Genomic DNA, 21858 nt, shown 5'->3' with positions numbered 1-21858 from the left:
CCCCTCTTAGTCAGTCTGGGTTTACTTGGGTGGTCCAGATGGAACTTCCGTAATAAGTCCTTGTCAAGGATGTTACGGGCAGGTTCCCAAGAATTATCCTTGGGTCTACAACCCTCCCAGGCGAGCAAGTACTCCCAGTGTCGTTGATGGAACCAGACATCCAAGATCTCACGTACTTGATATGTAACATCATCCGGTACTGAAGGATCCGATGGTTCAGGAGCCCAGGAGTGGTATCTGGACAAAACAAGAGGCTTCAGCAATGACATGTGGAACAAGTCATGTATACGCATGGAGGAGGGTAGGCGTAGTCGGTATGAGACTGCTCCCATTCGTTCGGCGACTCGAAAAGGCCCACAAAATCTCGGAGCTAGTCTTCGAGACGAGATTCGTGACTCTAGATTTTTAGTACTAAGCCAGACGCGGTCTCCAGGAAGGAAGATAGGCGCTGGCTGACGATGCCTATCCGCCCATTTCTTGGCGGACTGGGCGGCTTTACGGAGCTTTCCCTGGATAGAAGTCCATAAGGAAAGAAGTTGACGGGCTGAAAGTTGCACTGCCGGGAGTTCACTAGGTTCAGGCGAAGGCAAGGGTGGTCGAAGTTGCTTCCCTTAGACAACGAGGAAAGGTGAACTTCCAGTAGCAGCATGCGTGTGATTATTATACAAGAATTCCGGCCACGGGAGTAACTTGCCCCAATTATCTTGTCGTTCATTCAAGAACAAGCGGAGAAAAGTCTTTAAGGTTCAGTTAGTCCGTTCCGTTTGCCCATTAGTCTGGGGATGGAATGCAGACAAAAGACTAAGTTGCACACTAAAGCATTTGCATAGTGCTTTCCAATATCGAGCAGTAAACTGTAGGGATGTGAATCGTTTTTTGATGATTTAAAATATCGTCCGATATATTTTAAATCGTCAAAAATCATTAGGGCCACGATACAATACCAATTCCCCCGATTTATCATTAAAAAATCGTAAATCGGGGGAAGGGGGAGGGCAGGAAAACTGGCACACTAAAACCCCCTAAAACCCAACCCCGACCCTTTAAATTAAATCCCCCACCCTCCCGAACCCCCCCAAATGCTTTAAATTACCTGGGGATCCAGCGGTGGTCCAGAACGGCGGCGGTCCGGAACGGCCCCCTCAATTGAATCCTTGCTTCAAGAATGCTAAGTTTTTGTGGTCAGTGTAAATTGTAACTGGATGGTTGGCTCCCTCCAACCACTGTCTCTATTCCTCCAGGGCAAGTTTCACGGCTAGCAACTCTTTATCACCAACACAGTAGTTGCTCTCTGCCGGCGAGAATTTCTTCGAGAAATATGAACAAGGTAACAATTGTCCAGAATCAGAGTACTGACTCAGCATGGCCCCCACAGCCACATTGGAGACATCAACTTCCACCACAAAGGGCCGGCTGGGATCCAGATGACGAAGGCAGGTATCTAACAGGAACGCTTCCTTGAGGGCCTCGAAAGCTTGGCAGGCGGGAACAGGCCAATCCACCGCATTGGCCCCCTTTCGGGTGAGGGCAGTCAATGGGTCCACAATATGAGAATAGTTGGGAATAAAGTGACGGTAGAAATTGGAAAAGCCGAGGAAGAATTGCAATGCTTTGAGGCCCCTTGGCCGGGGCCAATTCTTAATAGCCGCCACTTTCTCAGGATCCATTTGAAAGCCTGTTGCAGAGATTATGTAGCCCAAGAACGGCAGGGACGTCTTCTCGAAACTACATTTTTCAATTTTCGCGTACAGACCATGCTCCCTAAGTATTTGGATCATTTGACGGACATGCTGATGGTGTGAAGACAGGTCCTGGGAGTAGACTTGCACATCGTCGAGGTAGACAATTATGCAGGTGTTCAGAAGGTCCTGTAACACTTCATTCATAAGGTGCTGGAACACCGCTGGAGCATTACATAAGCTGAAAGGCATCACAATATATTCGTAATGCCCGTCTCTGGTATTAAAAGCGGTTTTCCACTCATCTCCAGGACGAATTCTGACTAAGTTGTAAGCACTTCGTAAGTCCAACTTTGTGAAAATCTTCGCTCCCTGGAGCCTATCGAGGAGCTCCGGGATTAGCTGGAGCGGGTAACGATCCCACTTGGTAATGGAATTTAGGCCTCAATAGTCTATACACAGTCTCAGCGAGCCGTCCTTCTTGCTGACAAAGAAGAAGCCTGCCCTGCAGGCGACTTGGAAGGGCGAATAAACCCCTTGGCCAGATACTCTGAAATATTCTCGGACATGGCCCGGGATTCAGGTAACGATAAGGGATATACCCTTCCTCGTGGGGGCATAGTTCCAGGTAACAGGTCTATAACGCAGTCATATGGACGATGCTGCGGAAGGATCTCCACCTTGGTCTTGGAAAAAACATCCGTGAAGTCCTCATAAGGTGTAGGAGGACCTAGGGCAGAGTGCATCAAGTGGAGTGCGGAAGCCCTAGGCACTTTCATACAGTTAGCTAGGCAGAAAGGGCTCCACTTGACAATCTGTAGAGTATAGCACTGGATCATGGGCGAGTGCTTCTGTAACCACGGCAACCCTAGCACCACGGGGTGGACAGCCTTATCCAACACTAGGAATGCTATCTCCTCCAAATGTATCACCCCGTTGCTGATAGTAATGGGTGCCGTGGACATCAGGACAGGTCCTGGAAGGAGCGTCCCCTGGATGGAGGTAATTCACAATGGGACCTCCCATCTATGTGGAGGAATTCGCAACTGGGAGACTAAGTCCTGCAGGATGAAATTACCTCCTGCTCCAGAGTCCAGGAACGCAATCGTCTCAATGGACCCTCCAGGGTATTCCTGGGTAACAGATACGGTACATTGAGGAGCTGTAGCACAGCCTAGGAGGAGCTCCTCCTGTCCTCCTAGGCTTTGGCATTTTCCGCATGCTCCTGGCAGCGTGCCAAGAAGTGGCCCTTCTGGCCACAATACAAGCACAATTTCAACAAACGGCGACGTTGCCTCTTTTCAGCAGAGTGCGGGGTCCGTCCCAGCTGCATGGGTTTGCAGGTGGGAGCATCTGGACGAGAAGTCTTAGGAGAAGACGCAGATCTCGCTGACACAGAGGCAGAACTGTGGTAAGAGGAGTGCTGCTCCTTGGCCCATTGTTGTAGGCAGCGGTCAATGCAGGCAGCCATCTCTATAAAGGCGTTGAGGTCCTCCGGCAGATCTTGGGCAGCAATCTCATCCTTTATGCTTCCAGAGAGGCCCTTCAAGAAGATGGCCTTAAGACTACCATCCTGCCAACCTACTTCTTGGGTTAACGTCCGGAATTCCATAGCATAATCTGCCAAGGAGCGAGCCCCCTGACGGAGTTGCAGCAGATCCGATGTAGCCGTAACTACTTGGGTGGGCTCATCAAAGGCCTGTCGGAAGTTTGAGATGAACTGTTGTAAGTTCATTAGCGAGGGATCATTGTTTTCCCAAAGGGGAGAAGCCCATATTAAGGCTTTCCCATCAAGCAGGGCCAGGATATACGCCACTTTCACTGCATCCGAGGGGAACTGCCGAGGCAACAGAGAGAACCATACGAAACATTGGTTCAGAAAGCCACGGCAGGTCCTTGAATCACCAGGTAGCAAGAGGGTGCTGGTAGCTGAGTCACAGAAGAGCTGTGTCCCTTGGGGATCCCGCCAGCAGGAGGCAAGGACTCCAGGCGAGAGGACAGCCATTCCACCGTGGCTGCCAGAGTATCAATGCAGCTCTGGTGCTGTAGCATTTGGCGGGCCATCCCAGGCAGGTCCAAGGGAGCGGGCGCATCCGCCGAGTCCATGGCCTTGCAATCTGTTATGGAGTCTCAATTTAGTGAACCCTTGGGCCGACCTGCAAGAGACTGGGAAAGGTGTTCAATGTCTCTAGTAATGGCAGGCCGGGAGGCAGATATTCAGGCAGGACATAGAGGTGCTCTTCACCCTGGAAGCTGGTGCTCCCCCGGGAGGAGCCCGTAGGAGCCCAGGTGCTGGGACTTAGGCGGCTTCACCCTTGGAAGCCGGAGCCCGCCCAGGAGGAGCCCGTAGGGGCCCGGCCACTGGGTCTTAGGCGGGTTGATGATCAGGACTGAGAACTGGAACCAGACTAGAACAGTAGACAGGAACTGTAGCAAGACACGGGTACTGGAACCAGACAGGAACTGTAGCAGGGCTCGGGTACTGGAACCAGGCAGGAACTGAAGCAGGCAAGCAGGAACCAAGCAGGTACTGAAGCAGGCAAGCAGGAACCAAGCAGGTACTGTGGCAGGCAAGCAGGAATGGAGCGAGTACCAAGGCAACTCACTCCGGGGCACAAAGCAACAGGGAACCAGGAGGTAAACCCGTTGCAAGGCAAAGACTGAGTGTCTGCGGCCGGCTTATCAAGGCCGCGGCGTCTGACGTCAGGAACTGGGCAGAGTCACCACTGGTGGGAAACGGCCTAGAAAAACGCCCAAGTGGCGCGCGCGCGCACCTAGAAGCAGGACGTCCATGAGAGGCTTCCCGGCGGCGCGACCCCTGCAGGGATGCCGCTGAACAGGCCGCAAACCAGGCCTCCGGAAGCGGGAACAGGTCCAGGAGCAAGGAGGTAAGGGTCTGGTTGCGGCGCTCGCGGCCAGAACCGTAACATGCTGTCTTTGAATTAAATAAATGGCAGGCTCAGTGGTGAGTTGGGATGTTAGTAATTCTGCTGACTTTCTAATTCATTGGTATTTTTTAACAAATAATAATCACCCACATTTCACTGCAGAAAGAAAACAAATCTGAGGAAGTTGTTTTTGGTTTTTTTTACAACTGATTTATAACGCATAATGACAAAAAAAACCCAAACCCATAGTGAATTAAACCCTTATTGTGTCTCTGTATACCCATCCATTCAGAATAGTCCTACAGTAAAAAAATGTGGCAATTACATGCCCAAGAGGTGGTCAGAAAGCCACCTGTAAAGCAATGCTTACAGCTCTAGTATGCAGCCATGGAGGACATTTTACAAAGTCTGTGTAAAATGCCTGACTGCATTATCCTGTACCCTCCAATGCATCATGGAGCCTCCTTAGTGTGGCCCAGTCACCTTGTCAGCATAAAGGCCAATATTTAGCAGGTGGAAGGTCTCCTAAACAGATGGATAATGCAGCAGTGTAGCAAGATATACTCTAGCTTCCAAATATGTCTGCCTCCATCCAACTTCTTTGATCAAGTTTATTACCTATGTGGACATCAGAAAGGCAAGCATGTCATAGGTAATCAGGAAAGGGAAGTGCAGGACAGCAGCATCCTACAAAATAAGGAATAAGAAGGGAAAATGAGACTGTTTTGGCTGCAGGACTAGCCCTCTTCCCCTGTTAGATTTAATAATTTGAGATATACCTACAAGCAAAAGTGGAGTTGTAGTCCATTGGTTAGAGCAGTGGGCTATGAACCAAGGAAGCCAGGATTCAATTCCCACTACTGCTCCTTGTTACCTTGGTCAAGTCACTTCACTCTCCATTGCTGTGGTTACAAAACGTATTGTGTGCCTTCTGGGAAAGAGAAATACCTACAGTACCTGATTATAATCTGCTTTGAAGTGGCTAAAAGATGGAATATAAATTAATAAAATTTAAAAAAAAGTATTGGTCATACAGTACATACGCAATACTTACAAACAAACAGGGTCATTTATAAAAAATTGTTATGGCATTAATGTGCACCATAATGCATGCAATAATTTTCACAATGCGCAGCACAAATTCAAATTTTACAAATGTATTCAAAGGGGCAGGATTGGGGAGATGTTTGGGTAGGATCAATGAAAATGAGGGGCATCACTGCAGTGTGCGATAGTGTAACGCATACTATCACACATGTTCAAAGCTGGAAATAACTACACTTTTTTTCCTGGCATTAAGCTGTGTGATATGCACAAAATGTGATTTATATCAGAAGTTCTGTTTTGGGCATGGGGAGAGGGGAAAGGAGTAGAGTGGAGTGGAGAGAGAGAGAGCCAGCTGTTAATTTGAGATGAGGATTTGATGGTAGTCTAGGGGTTTTAGGCCACCGTTACATTCAGAGTGAGATGTACGAACAGCACAGTAGACCTCGGTGAAGAATTGACATGATTTGGAGTGAGGAAAGTCACACAAAAATGAGATTTCTACAATGTTTTTTCACCCTAGCTTCATGAACTCTCTACCAGGGTACTATCAAACTAGAATGAGAGAACATTGAAGTAATCACAGCTTAGTCTGACTTTCCTCACTCCAAATCATGTCAAATCTTCACCAAGGTCTTCTGTGCTGTTCATACTTCTCACTCTGCATGTAAAATTGGCCCCAGACCCTAGACCACCACTAAATCCTCACCTCAAGTTATTAGCTGGCTCTCCTACAGTGATATAAATAGTTGACTACTCTCTCTTTCTCTCTCTCTTTCTCTCTCCCCCCCCCATGAAGAAATGCCTGTCTAGATACTTTGCAAGTAGTGAAGCACAAACATCATGGGGTGCAAAAACTTTAACGTGCGTTGCGATAAACTACATTTGGGAAGTGCTAAGATTGCACATGGTGTGGTAACTCAGAAATGATCATAGCCATGCCCCTTTTCCTTATTGTGGGCATTATTCATGAAAAAATTATCACATTTTGATAAATCTAGGCCAAAGTATTGGGTGTGGACCTGATTCCCACTCTCTGTAGTCTTCTAGACACATACAGAGGAGCACACTGGATACTCCTCTAGATCTGGATTAATGTCAGTTTGGACATGATACATGAAAACAATATTGTAGGGTGTGTAGCAGGCAAGCACATTGTCCAGAACTGTTTCTGGCTGGTACTGTAAGGCACCATCTGTTCTGTCCAGGCACCTGAAGCAACTTTCTAACACACTAAAGATGTGCTCAATGACAGAGCAAGTGGACATGTGTGCCTCATTGTACTTCCTCTCTATAGGTGTCCTAGGGTGACCTATAGGAATGAGAAACCAGGGTCGACATCCATATCCTGAGTCATCTGTGTATACAAACCAACAGCATGTGAGTAGGATTAGCAACTGTCTCCATGTCTGCAAACATTCATGCATACTAGTTAGACCTCCTAACATGTAAGAAGTTGTAGAAATTTCCATAACCAAAGCATTACTATATGTGCATGCATGCATGGAATGGGACAAACACAAGACTGAAATTCCCATCCTAGTGTATTGTGGTACTTGAAATGGTAATTTAATTTTGTTGCAATATCATTTTTGAAGAAAAAGAAGGTATCACAGATGAGTGATATCACTTTAAGAATCTGATAGATTTATTTTTTAATGTGTACCAAAGGTATCACAATGTATTAACTAGGAGTCAAAAGATTGCTATCAGAGATCCCAATCTTTGACAAGAATTGTGTTTTGCCACAGGGCTATCTCAAGTGAGGGAAGCAACCATTTACAAAGTAAAAGGAAAAATGTGAAACAAGGCAAAAAAGAAAAGATCCCATATCTAATATATATGTAAACACTAATGAAATTAATTAAATAAACACTTACATGAATGATTAAGTAGGGAAATATACAATGTAAGAGGCAACTTAAAGAAAAGTTATAAATGAGTAGCGGTAATACAATCATTTCATCTGAAATAAAAAACAGAGTTTAGAATGATAAACCGGAAAAAATGAAAGATAGATAAACCAGAGAAATTGAAAATGAAGGGGTGTATGCAAATCTTATAGACCAAAGAGCTTTATCATAACAGATTTAAAATCAGAGGGCAAAAGAAAGCGGAGGGTGGAAAATCTTTATTTTATATACCCATTCACTTTTGCTTTTGCTTTGTAGATGGTTGCTTCCCCCCTTGAGACAGCCCTGTGTCAAAACATGGCTAGTGTCAAAGTTTGGGATGTCTGTTAGCAAACTTTTGGATTTTGACTTTTACTTAATATGTTGTGATACATTTGATACAAATTAAAAAATATATCTCCTATCACATTCTTAGAGTAATATGACTCATCTGTGATACCCTACTTCTTCATTTACATCAATTTAGTAGATCTTAGTTTGTATTCTACTTTATAATAGATTAACTGTTCGATATGTTCCATGGAAACCGCCATCCCGGCGATAGTTATCTCTGTTATCTGTGAACCGGAGTGTATATTATACAGGAACTTCCGGTATATAAAAACAAAAAATAAATAAATAAATAAATTGGGGCATATATCTCCTCTCCTGCTTATTATTGCAATACCATTTTCACCATTCATAGTCTTTACAAAGGTCCCAAATATAGTTCTTATATTTAATAAGAAATCCTGACATGATCACCATATTTCAATGTGCTGTCAGCCTCATGGGTTACTGCAAATTGGAACCTGAAGTAGATAGGACATCCGTACATGGCAACCATGTCGAGCTTTATGGCAAAGATAAGTATAAAACTGGTGACTATTATATAGACTATGAGTGGTAAAGATTTTATTATAAAAAAAAAAAATATAAAAAGACAACAATTTGGAGACTGAATGTTATATTGGGGATGTTGTTTCTACAAAAGCATGGAGAATAGGGGTCTATGTCCATGTATGAAAGTGTAGTAATATTTAGCACATAACTCCTACAGGGATCAGGAAGCAGGTAGTTCTTGATATTATGTACACAGTCAACATTCACATTTACTCTGAAATAGATGAGTCATGAGAAGAGTTTGACATAAAATTGAATGCCTACTTAAATTAAATCAGGGTGATATTTAGTGTTATTTAGCCAGTTAAATGGGGACTTAGTCCTTTAAATGGCAGCCACTGAATAACTGGCTATTTTCAGTGGCTGCCACTTAGCTGGATAAGTATTTATTGAGCTAAGTAGATAGCCAGATATTTGGGGGGCAGGCAATGGGTGAATTGAAGCAGGGCTACATAAGTTAACTGAGTAAGTTAGACCTGATCTATAACAGATCTAAAGTTATTCAGATATAACTTATCTGGCTAACTAGAACTTATCCGGGTATATTGAGTGTCATAGCCATGACACTAAATTTCATTTCTTTTTTTTTTCTTTTCTTTTTAATAAGTTTACAATAAATACCTTGTATCAGCAATAGGAATATCAAAGAAATACAATAAAGATGTATTTCCAAAAAGGAAAAAGGAAAGAAAAATATTGACATTTCTTCAAATTATAAGAAATTAGGGAGACCATGAAAGAAATAATGAAGCAAATCTTCCAATGAATAATCATAAAAAGTAAATGAGAGCATAACCTTTGCTATAACATTACTGCCAAGACTGCTTAAGTGTTCCTTAGGAGTGAGAGTCCAGTAAAGCCATTAACTGTGACAGCTCAAAAAGCACATAGTTGACATTTAAATATTTCACTAAACATTTACATGGATAGCGTAATATATATTGCCCTCCACGAGAGAGAACCTCGGCTCTCATAGACAAACATTTCTTTCGTCGCTCCTGTGTTGTTCACTTCACATCCGGATAGATCCAAACTTGTTTTCCATGGAAAGAGAGATTCCTATTTCTTAGAAAAAACTTAAGACAGTATTCCTTTCACACATAAAGGCAAAGGTGACCAGCTTAGTCCCTCTTTGCATGATCGCTCTCTCTTCAGAAAGTTCCAATATATCCATAATGTTCATGAGATGTTGATCTTCAGAAGTAGTTAGTGAAGATTCAGTCTCATCCCAAGGTAAGTAATAAGCCCTTGTTATAAGGGGCATAGCATTAGATGGTATCTTGAGAATATTTGAGACATAGATTTTAAAGAGATCAAGTGGAGAAATAAGTTTAAGAACTGAAAAAATTGAGTACCCTTATATTCTCTGTTTTCAATTTTTTTGAATGAATAATCTCAGACTGAACCAATCCTTGTTGGATCTTTTCAAAGAGGAGATTTTAGTTTCCATTGATATTATCTTCAAATCTTGTGAGGTAACCATTCCTTCCATTGCCAGTACTCATTGGTATGTATCTAATGAAACTTGAGTTAAAGAGGTAATAGCTGCTTCTAAGGAAACCAGAGCATTCCAGACACTATCAAGTATTATAACAGCAGGTTTGCATACCTGGGGCAACTGGAACTTCACCTCCTTCACTCTGCAGGATATTAAAACATGGCATCCCCAATGAAATCCCCTTGGGGATAAACATGGGAGTCTCTGTAGCAAGAGAGATGACAGACTCTTTCCCCGCAGATAAAACCGCAGACTCAGACACACCCGATGGCTCCAATCCTGTGCCCATCAAGGTAGTCATTTCCCTATCTTGCAAAGGGAAATATGAAATAGAATCTAAACATGCCATAAATAAACTGCAGGGAGGAGTCGGCATTCTTGGTGCTCCGGGGCTCAATGAGATCTCCTCGGCCATTGGGGTTGGTGATCACTCTGCAGCAACTCCCATGGAAGCCACTGCACATGGCATAGATGGCATAGATGAAAGAAAGTACTCAATCATCTGCTGTATTAAGTCAGAAGAAACTGGTGGTTGAAAAGTTTCTTTGAGTTTGGCTTTGCATTTTGTATAAGGCATATCGGAAAGAGAAAAACCAGAATAAAGCCAAAATAAAGTAGATTGAGGAGAGATGGCTTTCTCCCTGCTTCTCATGTGATGGCCATCTTGGATCTCCCACTAAATATCATTTCTAATTTAGCCAGGTAAATTATATTGGCTATTGTAGCTAGCTGGATATCTTTGAATATTGGGTCCAATATGTTTTTGGCTTAATTCTAATAAGTTAAAATGAAATTTTGCTTCGACTGAGATCTTATGAATCACAAGACCTACATGCCTCCTGCCCTAACTTTGAAGGGTATATCACTTTCAGTTTTCCATTAGGATTCTATCTTGGGTGTGATTCTTGATCCTGAGCCCACATTTCTTCTGTAGTCCAAATTTCATTTTATTGTCTTTGCTTGCTTAGATGGCTCCCTCCTATTTCTTTGAGAACGATATAGCTACAATATTGCATGTATTAGTGACATCACAATATGATTACCAAAATGTTCTATATTTAGGAATCAGGGTGTAGGAGGGCCCCCACATAGCTTTAGTCAAGCCCATTATATACCAGGTGGTAGAATGTAGGATAACGCAACAGAGGGTGAAATGGTAGCAGAAAATAATGAAGGAGATGTGAAGGAGATAGAGACCCCTCAAAGCATGTACATCCTATATTTGTCAGAAGGTAAAGCACATTGAAAAAGAGGAGACAATGGAGGAAGAAGAGCAGTAGCAGGTTGCAACACAACTTCTTGCAGCAGGAGCATGACTACATTGACAGATTTGGGTCTTCACTGAGGGAAAAAATAACTTCATTCTTCATCTGTTCCTCAAGACCTTCAGCATGCTTTTTGACAAAGACTCCATAAGAAAATCCTTGGCAACAAAGAATCGTATCTGAAATGAAAGTGCATTGGAGGTCAGCAGCTTTAGAGTCAGTCCCAGAACAATAGCACAAGTGAAATGTTACTCTCAAGACATGAAATGGTGCCTCTAAGAAAATGCAGCTAAGATCTATGCCCATGAGAAGAAAATAGAAGACAGCCATGCCCATTCCATTTGCTTCATACCTCAGGAGTAAAACCTCATTGAAATAGATTTGGACATCATCTCTGGACTCCCATAGTCCATGGATCAGAACTGAACATATATCTGGGGCAAGCAGGTAAGTTACCTGAATTGCAAGAACATAAAGTGGGAACATACAGGAAGAGTCTTATAACATTATTTTGTAGTTGCCTTATGCTCAAGCTTGTCTATCAAGGCTACAGGCCCAACTGGTAGAGGAGCATTTAGCTGACTTAGGGGGCCTACTAAATGTAATATCTTTTGGGAAGGGTGGGGGCAAACTAAACTTATCTTTTAAAAAGCTTGGGAAGTGTAAGCCACATACAAATTTCAGGGCAAAGAATGTGCATGGTAAGGGCCTTGCAGTAAAGATGCCTCACATTTCATATGGAAGCAGAAATGATGCATATGTTCCAGTAATACAACATATTCATTTCAGTATGTTTTCCAGGTCCAACAGCTTTGCTAAGGGAACCCCAAACTCCTGGCTGCACAGGACACATTCTGATGCTTCTCCACCCCCCCCCCCCACAAGTGTCATTGAGGGAAATAAATTGTAACAGATATATACTGAAGTCATCACATCATGGATTCCTAACCCATATCTTCAGATAATATCTAGCCTGGAGAATTCTGATGAGAAGGACTTGGGCTGAGAAGTTGCCAAACTGATCTTGTTGGATTTGTTCCGGTAATGCCCGTGATGAATCCTAAAGCACTGTTTTGGGAAGGCACTGCCATCTGAGTATACATTCTCTAGAACCATCCTATTGTGTTGAGACAGCAATTGCATGATAATATAATATGTGAGGGATTCAAAGCTATAAAGAAAGAGCAGCACATTGAAATTCATTGAAATTCAAGAGGAGGTGAGGTTAAAGAAGTCATAAATACCTAGACAGCTGTTCTAGAAGAAGTCTGGATATGCCTGCTGTGGTAATTGACAGACTAAACACTGAAATAGCAAGAATGATTATATACCAACTAACAAATTCCAGGGGATCAACACCAGCTCCGTATGTCCCATCCAACAAAGAGACTTTGACCCTTTCTACCACATCCTCTCAATTCATACTCGGGAAGATTTTAAAAGCCCTGCTCGCGTAAATCCGCCCGGATTTATGCGAGCAGGGCCTTGCGCACCGGCGTGCCTATTTTCCATAGGCCGCCGGTACGCGCAGAGCCCCGGGACGCGCGTAGGTCCCAGGGTTTTTCGAAGGGGGCGTGTTGGGAGCGTGTGGGGGCGGGACCGGATGACGCGGCATTTCGGGGGTGGGGCGCGGCGTTTCAGGGGCGGGACCTGGGCGTGGCGCCGGCCCGGGGGTGTGGTCCAGGCCTCCGGACCAGCCCCCGGGTTGGAAGACGGCGCGCCAGCAGTCCACTGGCGCGCGTAGATTTACGTCTGCTTCTCGCAGTCGTAAATCTAGGGACAAAGGTAAGGGGGGGTTTAGATAGGGCCGGGGGGGGGTGGGTTAGGTAGAGGAAGGGAGGGGAAGGTGAGGGGAAGGTGAGGGGAGGGCGAAAGAGAGTTCCCTCCGAGGCCGCTCCGATTTCGGAGCGGCCTCGGAGGGAACGGAGGCAGGCTGCACGGCTCGGCGCGCGCAGGCTGCCCAAAATCGGCAGCCTTGCGTGCGCCAATCCAGGATTTTAGAGGATACGCGCGGCTATGCGCGTATCTTATAAAATCCAGCGTACTTTTGTTTGTGCCTGCTGTGCAAACAAAAGTATGCCATCGCGCTTTTTTTAAAAATCTACCCCACTATTTTGATGCAGCTTTGTCACAGGACCCCAATCAGAGATGGAAAATTTGCCTGTGTAGGGGAGGGGTATCCAAGCTTTGGTGGAAAGTAGCTATTTCCTGACATTCTCTCCTGGATCCCTCCTGATGGTTTCAATGCTGCTGCCTTGTCTGCAACAAATATCTTGCAGGCAGTGAAAATCATCTGAGGCCATGCAGGACATACAGCACATTTAAGGAAATATTTATATACTATCATGTAGGGATGTGCAGAGCAAAATTTTATGTTCATATTTTTTATGTCCGAAAGGGGGTCCCACTTGCGGCCAATATGGACATAAAAAAAATCCAATGAGTTGGGTATATGTACATATGTGCAAAAAAAAAATTAAACCCCCTCACCCTCCTTAATCCCCCCCCCAGACTTACCACAACTCCCTGGTGATCGAGCGAGGAGGGAGGACGTCATTTCTGCAATCCTTGGCGAGAAGCATGTGACGTCGGTGGCACGTCGAGTGACGCGGCGTCACGTGATTCCCAGCTCGTTCGCGCCGGACGGCTCGTTCGGCCCAAAAAGAACTTTTGGCCAGCTTGGGGGGGCCTCCTGACCCCCCCAAGCTGGCCAAAAGTTCTTTTTGGGCCGAACGAGCCGTCCGGCGCGAACGAGCCGGGAATCACGTGGCGCCGCGTCACTCAGACGCGACGTCACGTGATTCCCGGCAAGTTCGCGCCGGACGGCTCGTTCGGCCCAAAAAGAACTTTTGGCCAGCTTGGGGGGGCCTCCTGACCCCCTCAAGCTGGCCAAAAGTTCTTTTTGGGCCGAACGAGCCGTCCGGCGCGAACTTGCCGGGAATCACGTGACGTCGCGTCTGAGTGACGCGGCGCCACGTGATTCCCGGCTCGTTCGCGCCGGACGGCTCGTTCGGCCCAAAAAGAACTTTTGGCCAGCTTGGGAGGGTCAGGAGGCCCCCCCAAGCTGGCCAAAAGTTCTTTTTGGGCCGAACAAGCCGTCCGGCGCGAACGAGCCGGGAATCACGTGACGCCGGCGTCACTCGACGTGCCGCCGACGTCACATGCTTCTCGCCAAGGATTGCAGAAATGGCGTCCTCACTCCTCGCTCCATCACCAGGGAGTTGTGGTAAGTCGGGGGGGGGGGATTAAGGAGGGTGAGGGGGTTTATATTTTTATTTTGGCTCAACAATCGCGATTTCCCACATATCGAACATATCTATGTTCGATATGTGGGAAATCCGATCGTTTATGTCGAATCAATTTTTTAAGTAAAAAAAAAATATGAGTTGCGTTTTACTAATGCGGTCAATCCGAATGCACACCCCTACTATCATGGTACTAGCAAAATATATTGTGGGATGTCTCTCTATTTCTATTCTTGACAACACTGTGCCTTAAGAATTTTGAAGTGTACTACAATGTTAAAAAAAAAAACATTGTTCTCTGTCAACTATTTGCCTGGAAATTCCTTTCTGTGTATTAATAAATGCAGGATTATTTTTGAGGTGCTTATGTCTGTGTTAGTGTCTCTCCTCTGTTGCCCTTTCTTCTGTCTATGTCATTTATTTCCTTGCCTCTGTCTCTCTCTCCTGTCCTGTACTCTACATCACCAGTATTTCCCTCTGCTGCAGCAGCACACCTTTCATCGTTGATAATCCCAAATGTATTCTGTTAGTTGGGCCCTTTCAATAGTGTGTGAGCTAAAACGTTAGCACCTGCTCTATAGCAGGAATTAAAAATTAGGGTTTAGCAAGATATTCTAAATATCATGTAGGGAAGAGCATGGAAGACATTACAGCATGCACCTGCTATAGCCTTATTTGTATATTAAATGTATTTATTTATATATTTATGCATGCTATTTTTATTTTATTTATTGTTTTATTAATATTTCCAGGTCATGTCCTCATATACAAGAGTCACCAAAATTTTGGAACATAATTTTGGCTAATGTCTTTTCATATCAGTTTAGCATATAAGCTAAGCCATTAGTACATAGCACACGATCTTTTGGTATGCTACAGGGATTTAGAGTGCATGCTAAATTTTAAAGCATAGACCTATTTATGTAAACAACAAGCAGTCACATATCTTCTAATCACCAAAAAGACTACATTAACAATTCAATCCCAATGGCATAAAAAGTTTAATTCAGTCTCTTTGGGATTTTTTTTTTTTTGTAAACTACAGTTTTTCTGAATATTCTTGACCTCATTTGGCAAATATGTAAGAAATCATTGTTCTTTTTTTCTTACTAAACTTTATTTTAAAAGATTAATTTTGTCCTAACTTTGAATACATACCTATTATGTTGATAAGTGAGTTCCTTGCAGAAATACAGAGCTACAATTATATCTATTTATGTTAATGTTTCTTTCTTTAAAAATGTCTTGCAGTTTCAACATGTTCATCAACAGAATTTCGCTGTACAGATGGATCATGTATTGCAAAATGTGCACAATGCAACCAAATGGTTGATTGTTTGGATGCCTCAGATGAAAAGAACTGCAGTAAGAAATTTGTTCCATATGCCCATACTGTTATCTCTCTTGCAGCATTAGGCTATTATCCATATTTGTTCTGTCAGACAATTGTTTTTGTTTATTAGTTAAGGGTTTCATTTTGTATCTGGCATGATATAATTATGTACTTTAATTTCTGTAGTGGTGTTACATCATAACTTTCAATTCTTACGTGGGGAAAGCAAGTTTCAGAAATCATTTATCTGATTAAATGGCTATTTAGTTGTGATAGTAGGCTGTTCAAAATTTGCCCACACTGTACACAAGAAAGAGTGCATGTGGAGATCAATACCACTTACAAACATAAGAACATAAGCTATGGTTGCCGCATCTCAAAAAAGATATAGTTGCGATGGAGAAGGTACAGAGAAGGGCAACCAAAATAATAATGGGGATGGAACAGATCCCCTGTGAGGAAAGGCTGAAGAGGTTAGGGCTGTTCAGCTTGGAGAAGAGACGACTGAGGGGGGAATATGATAGAGGTCTCTTTAAGATCATGAGAGGTCTTGAACGGATAGATGTGAATCAGTTATTTATACTTTCGGATAATAGAAGGACTAGGGGGCATTCCATGAAGCTAACAAGTGGCACATTTAAGACTAATCGGAGAAAATTCTTTTTCACTCAACCACAATAAAGCTCTGGAATTTGTTGCCAGAGGATGTGGTTAGTGCAGTTAGTGTAGCTGGGTTCAAAAAAGGTTTGGATAAGTTCTTGGAGGAGAAGTCCATTAACTGCTATTAATCAAGTTTACTTAGGGGTAGATTTTATAAATTTACGCGCGTGCGTACTTTTGTTCGTGCACCAGGCGTGAACAAAAGTACGCTGGATTTTATAAGATACGCACGTATCTTATAAAATCCAGGGTCAGCGCGCACAAGGGGGTGTACATTTGTGCAACCTGCGCGCGCCGAGCCCTTCGCAAAGCCCCGGGACTTACGTGCGTCCTGGGGGCTTGTGTGCGCCACCGAGCCTATGCAAAATAGGCTCAGTGCACGCAGGGGGGGTTTGGGGTAGGTTTTCAGGGGTACGCGTGTATCCCTTTGAAAATCTACCCCTTAGAGAATAGCCACTGCTATTAAGTGCATCAGTAGAATGGGATCTTCTTGGAGTTTGGGTACTTGCTAGGTTCTTGTGGCCTGGTTTGGCCTCTGTTGGAAACAGGATGCTGGGCTTGATGGACCCTTGGTCTGACCCAGTATGGCAATTTCTTATGTTCTTATGCCATACTGGGTCAGACCAAGGGTACATCAAGCCCAGCATCCTGTTTCCAACAGTGGCCAATACAAGTCACAAGAACATGGAAAGTACCCAAACTTAAATAGATCTCAAGCTACTATTGCTTATTAATTAATAGCAGTTTATGGATATTTCCACTAGGAACTTATCCAAACATTTTTTAAACCCTGTTACACTAACTGCCATAACCACATTCTTTGGCAATGAATTCCAGAGTTTAACTATGCACTGAGTGAAAAAGAATTCTTCAATTTGTTTTAAATGAGCTACTTGCCAATTTCATGGAGTGCCTCTAGTCCTTCTGTTATCCAAGAGAATAAATAATCGATTTATATTAAGCTGTTCAAGTTCTTTCATGATTTTGTAGACCTCTATCATATCCCGCCCCCCCCCCCCCCCTCAATAATCTCTTCTCCAAACTAAACAGCCCTAACTTTTTTAGCCTTTCCTCATAGGGGTGCTGTTGCATATCCCTTATCATTTTGGTCATACTTCTCTGTTCTTTCTCCAGTGCAACTATATCTTTTTTGAGATGTGGTTCCCAGAATTGCACACATTATTCAAAGTGTAGACTCACCATAGAGATACATTATGACATCCACCATTTTATTTGCCATTCCCTTCCTAATAATTCCTAACATGCTGTTTGCTTTTTTGATCACCACAATACACTGAGCCAACAATTTCAATATATTAACCACCATGATGCCTAGATCTTTCTTGAGTGGTAATTCCTAAGACAGAAACTAACATTGTGTAACCATAGCACTTAGCCACATTAAATTTCATCTGCCATTTGGATGCCCAATTTTCTAGTCTCACAATTTAACACAATTCGCTTGTGATGTAACTACTCTGAATAATTTTGTATCACCTGCAAATTTGATTACCTCATTTGTCATATTCCTTTCCAGATCATTTATAAATGAAAAGTATGGGTCCCAATACAGATCATTTATAAATGAAAAGTATGGGTCCCAATACAAATCCCTGAGGCACTCCACTGTCTACTCCCTTCCACTAACAAAATTGTTCATTTAATCCTGCTCTCTGTTTCCTGTCTTTTAACCAGTTTGTAATCCATGAAAGGACAGCGCCACATATCCCATGACTTTTTACTTTTCCTAGAAGCCTCTCATGAGGAACTTTCTCAAAACGATTACCGGCATGGTGAAAAGGTGAGGTGAAAGAGGCTATTTTAGCCAAATTATCTTCATTCAAAAATTGGAAGAAGGATTCAACAGAAGAAAATAGGATACAGCATAAACATTGGCTCACAAATCTGCTTCACTTTTTTGAAGGAGTTAATAAACATGTAAATAAAGGTGATGTAGTATATTTGGATTTTTCAGAAGGCATTTTTCAGAAGGCATCATGATCTGGAAAGGAATTCGATGAGTGAGGTAATCAAATTTGCAGATGATACAAAATTATTCAGAGTAGATAAATCACAAGCGGATTGTGTTAAATTGCAGGAAGAACTTGTGAGACTAGAAAATTGGGCATCCAAATGGCAGGTAATGTGGCTAAGTGCAAGGTGATACATATAGGGAAAAATAACCCTTGCTATGGTTACACAATGTTAGGTTCTGTTTTAGGAGTTACCACTCAAGAAAGATCTAGGCATCATGGTGGTTAATACACTGAAATTGTTGGCTCAGTGTGCTGTGGTGATCAAAAAAGCAAACAGCATGTTAGGAATTATTAGGAAGGGAATGGCAAATAAAATGGTGGATGTCATAATGTATCTCCATGGTGAGTCTACACCTTGAATAATGTGTGCAATTCTGGTCACAAGCGGGTTGTGATAAATTGCAGGAAGACCTTGTGAGACTGGAAAATTGGGCATCCAAATGGCAGCTGAAATTTAATGTGGATATGTGCAAGGTGATGCATATATGGAAAAATGATCCATGCTATAGTTACACAGTATTAGGTTCCATATTAGGAGCTTCCACCCAAGAAAGAGATCTAGGCGTCATAGTGGATAACACATTGAAATTGTCAGTTCAGTGTGCTGCAGCAGTCATAAAAGCAGACAGAATGTTGGTAATTATTAGAAAAGGAATGGTGAATAAAACAGAAAAAGTCATAATGCCTCTGTATCACTCCATGGTAAGACCGCACCTTGAATACTGTGTACAATTCTTGTTGCCACATCTCAAAATGATATAGTTGCGATGGAGAAGGTACAGAGAAGGGCGATCAAAATGATAAAGGGGATGGAACAACTCCCTTATTAGAAAAGACTAAGGAGGTTAGGACTGTTCAGCTTGGAGAAGAGACGGCTGAGGGGGGATATGATAAAGTTGTTTATAATCAAGAGAGGTCTAGAAAGGGGTAAATGTGAATCAGTTATTTACTCTTTTGGATGATAGAAGGACTAGGGGCCACTCTATGAAATTTAAAACTAATCGTTGAAAGTTCTTTTTCACTCAACGCACAATTAAACTCTGGAATTTGTTGCCAGGGGTCAGGGTTAGTGCAGTTAGTAAAGCTGGGTTTAAAATAGGATTGGATAAGTTCTTGGAGAAGTCCATTACCTGCTATTAATTAAGTTGACTTAGAAAATAGCCACTGCTATTACTAGTAGGGATGTGAATCGTTTTCCATATCGTCTTAACGATAGAAATCGTGTGGCAGGGCAAGAAAATCGTCTTAGGCACGATTTTTTAGTTAAAAAGTCGTTAAAAATCGTTTTTTCCGATTAGTGCGCACTAACTGGGAGTTAGTGCGCACTAACTGAAAATGATACAATTTGACACTTTTCAGGTCAGTTAAGGTCAGTTTAGGAATGAATATGTATTCCTATTGGCTGCCCTCTTATTTATTCATGTTACCAAGTTTCCTACTGACAGTATATGGGGGATGGGAAATGGAAACAGTTGGTAGCTTGACAAAACAAGTAATGTGATCAGTCAATGTGACTAGAACTTGTGCCCTAACCCTGATACCAGGGGTATTGTGATCTTCCTGCACACAGTGCCCTATCCCTATTAATACCAGGAGTGTTGTGATCTTCCTGCACACAGTGCCCTATCCCTAATACCAGGGGTGTTGTGATCTTCCTGCACACAGTGCCCTATTCCTGATACTGGGGGTGTTGTGATCTTCCTGCACACAGTGCCCTATTCCTGATACCGGGGGTGTTGTGATCTTCTTGCACACATCCCGGTATCAGGGATAGGGCACTGCATGCAGGAAGATCACAACACTCCTGGTATTATTTATTTTATTTATTTATTTATTTTTAGATTTTTATATACCGGTGTTCCTGTATTAAAATACAGATCACATCGGTTTACATTGAAACATAAAAATTACGCCAAGAGGCGGTACATATAACAAGGTTATAGAACTTGGAAAACATGGAAAACAGGTTCGAAAAATAACATTGAGAAAATTGTAAAGTCTCTTTGAGAAACCAAATCATAAAATAAGGCGTAATTGTCTAAGATAAATGTGATCTGCAGAAGGCATTGCGATGGTGAGAAAATCTTGATAGCTGGAGGTAAAAAATAATCAAAGTTCTGGAAAAGCTTGGCTAAAGAGCCAGGTTTTAATTTTCTTTTTGAAGGAAGCGAAGCAGATCTCAAGGCGGATGTCTGGCGGGAGCATGTTCCATTGGACGGGTCCTGCTAAAGAGATGGTACGTTTCTGATGTAAGGATATTGTTGAAGGAACATAGAGTGTGCCTTTATAAGCTCCTCTGATAGGTCTAGATGAAGAGTGAAAACGAAGTTGGGTACTTAAGTGGAGTGGGGATATGTTGTAAATAGATTTATGAATTGCTGTGTATACTTTATAGAGAATCCTTTGCTTAATAGGCAGCCAGTGGAGGAGTTTTAGTATGGGGGTTATATGGTCTCTTTTATTTGTATTGGTAAGGATTCTAGCTGCAGAGTTTTGAATCATCTGGAGGGGTTTGATGGATGAGGTAGGGAGACCAAAAAGGAGCGAGTTGCAATAATCGATTTTTGTTAGAATAATGGCTTGTAGAACCATCCGAAAATCATTGAAGTGGAGAAGTGGTTTCAATTTTCTCAGGACAAGAAGTTTATAGAAGCAGTCTTTAGTGTTTATTAATTTATTAATTTAGTTAATTTATTAATTAATTTATTAATTAATTAATTTATTAATTAATTAATTTATTAATTTAGTCTTTATTAATAGGGATAGGGCACTGCATGCAGGAAGATCACAACACCCCTGGTATCAGGGATAGGGCACTGTGTGCAGGAAGATCACAATACCCCGGAGGAGTGAGGGTCAGGCAGCTCCCCCCTGTCTGTGAAGCCAGCCTCTCACTAGTAATGCAGGGAGGGAGCTGTCTCAGACTTCACCATCCTCCCCCCCCCCCCTTACCCACACACCATTCACTAGCTGGGACATGGGGGAAGTCAGGAGTGAGGGTCAGGCAGCTCCCCCCTGTCTGTGAAGCCAGCCTCTCACTAGTAATGCAGGGAGGGAGCTGTCTCAGACTTCACCATCCACCCCCCCCCCCTCACCCACACACCATTCACTAGCTGGGACATGGGGGAAGTCAGGAGTGAGGGACAGGCAGCTCCCCCCTGTCTGTGAAGCCAGCCTCTCACTAGTAATGCAGGGAGGGAGCTGTCTCAGACTTCACCATCCTCCCCCCCCCCCTCACCCACACACCATTCACTAGCTGGTACATGGGGGAAGTCAGGAGTGAGGGTCAGGCAGCTCCCCCCTGTCTGTGAAGCCAGCCTCTCACTAGTAATGCAGGGAGGGAGCTGTCTCAGACTGGTATCAGGGTTAGGGCACTGTGTGCAGGAAGATCACAACACTCCTGGTATTAATAGGG

At 43.2% G+C, this 21858-nt stretch overlaps 1 protein-coding gene across 1 annotated transcript in view; it reads left to right on the top strand.

Moving 5' to 3' along the window:
* Window positions 1-21858, top strand: part of LRP1B (LDL receptor related protein 1B) — a 3516099-nt gene that overhangs the window by 2735620 nt on the left and 758621 nt on the right. The window contains 1 exon segment of the mRNA XM_029607894.1: window positions 15666-15779. Within this exon segment, the coding sequence (XP_029463754.1) occupies window positions 15666-15779 (114 nt within the window).

This window comes from Rhinatrema bivittatum, chromosome 6, assembly GCF_901001135.1.
Source record: "Rhinatrema bivittatum chromosome 6, aRhiBiv1.1, whole genome shotgun sequence".
NCBI lineage: Eukaryota > Metazoa > Chordata > Amphibia > Gymnophiona > Rhinatrematidae > Rhinatrema > Rhinatrema bivittatum.
The sequence above is the reverse complement of the archived record's forward strand: the minus strand, read 5'-3'. Positions and strand labels throughout refer to the sequence as shown.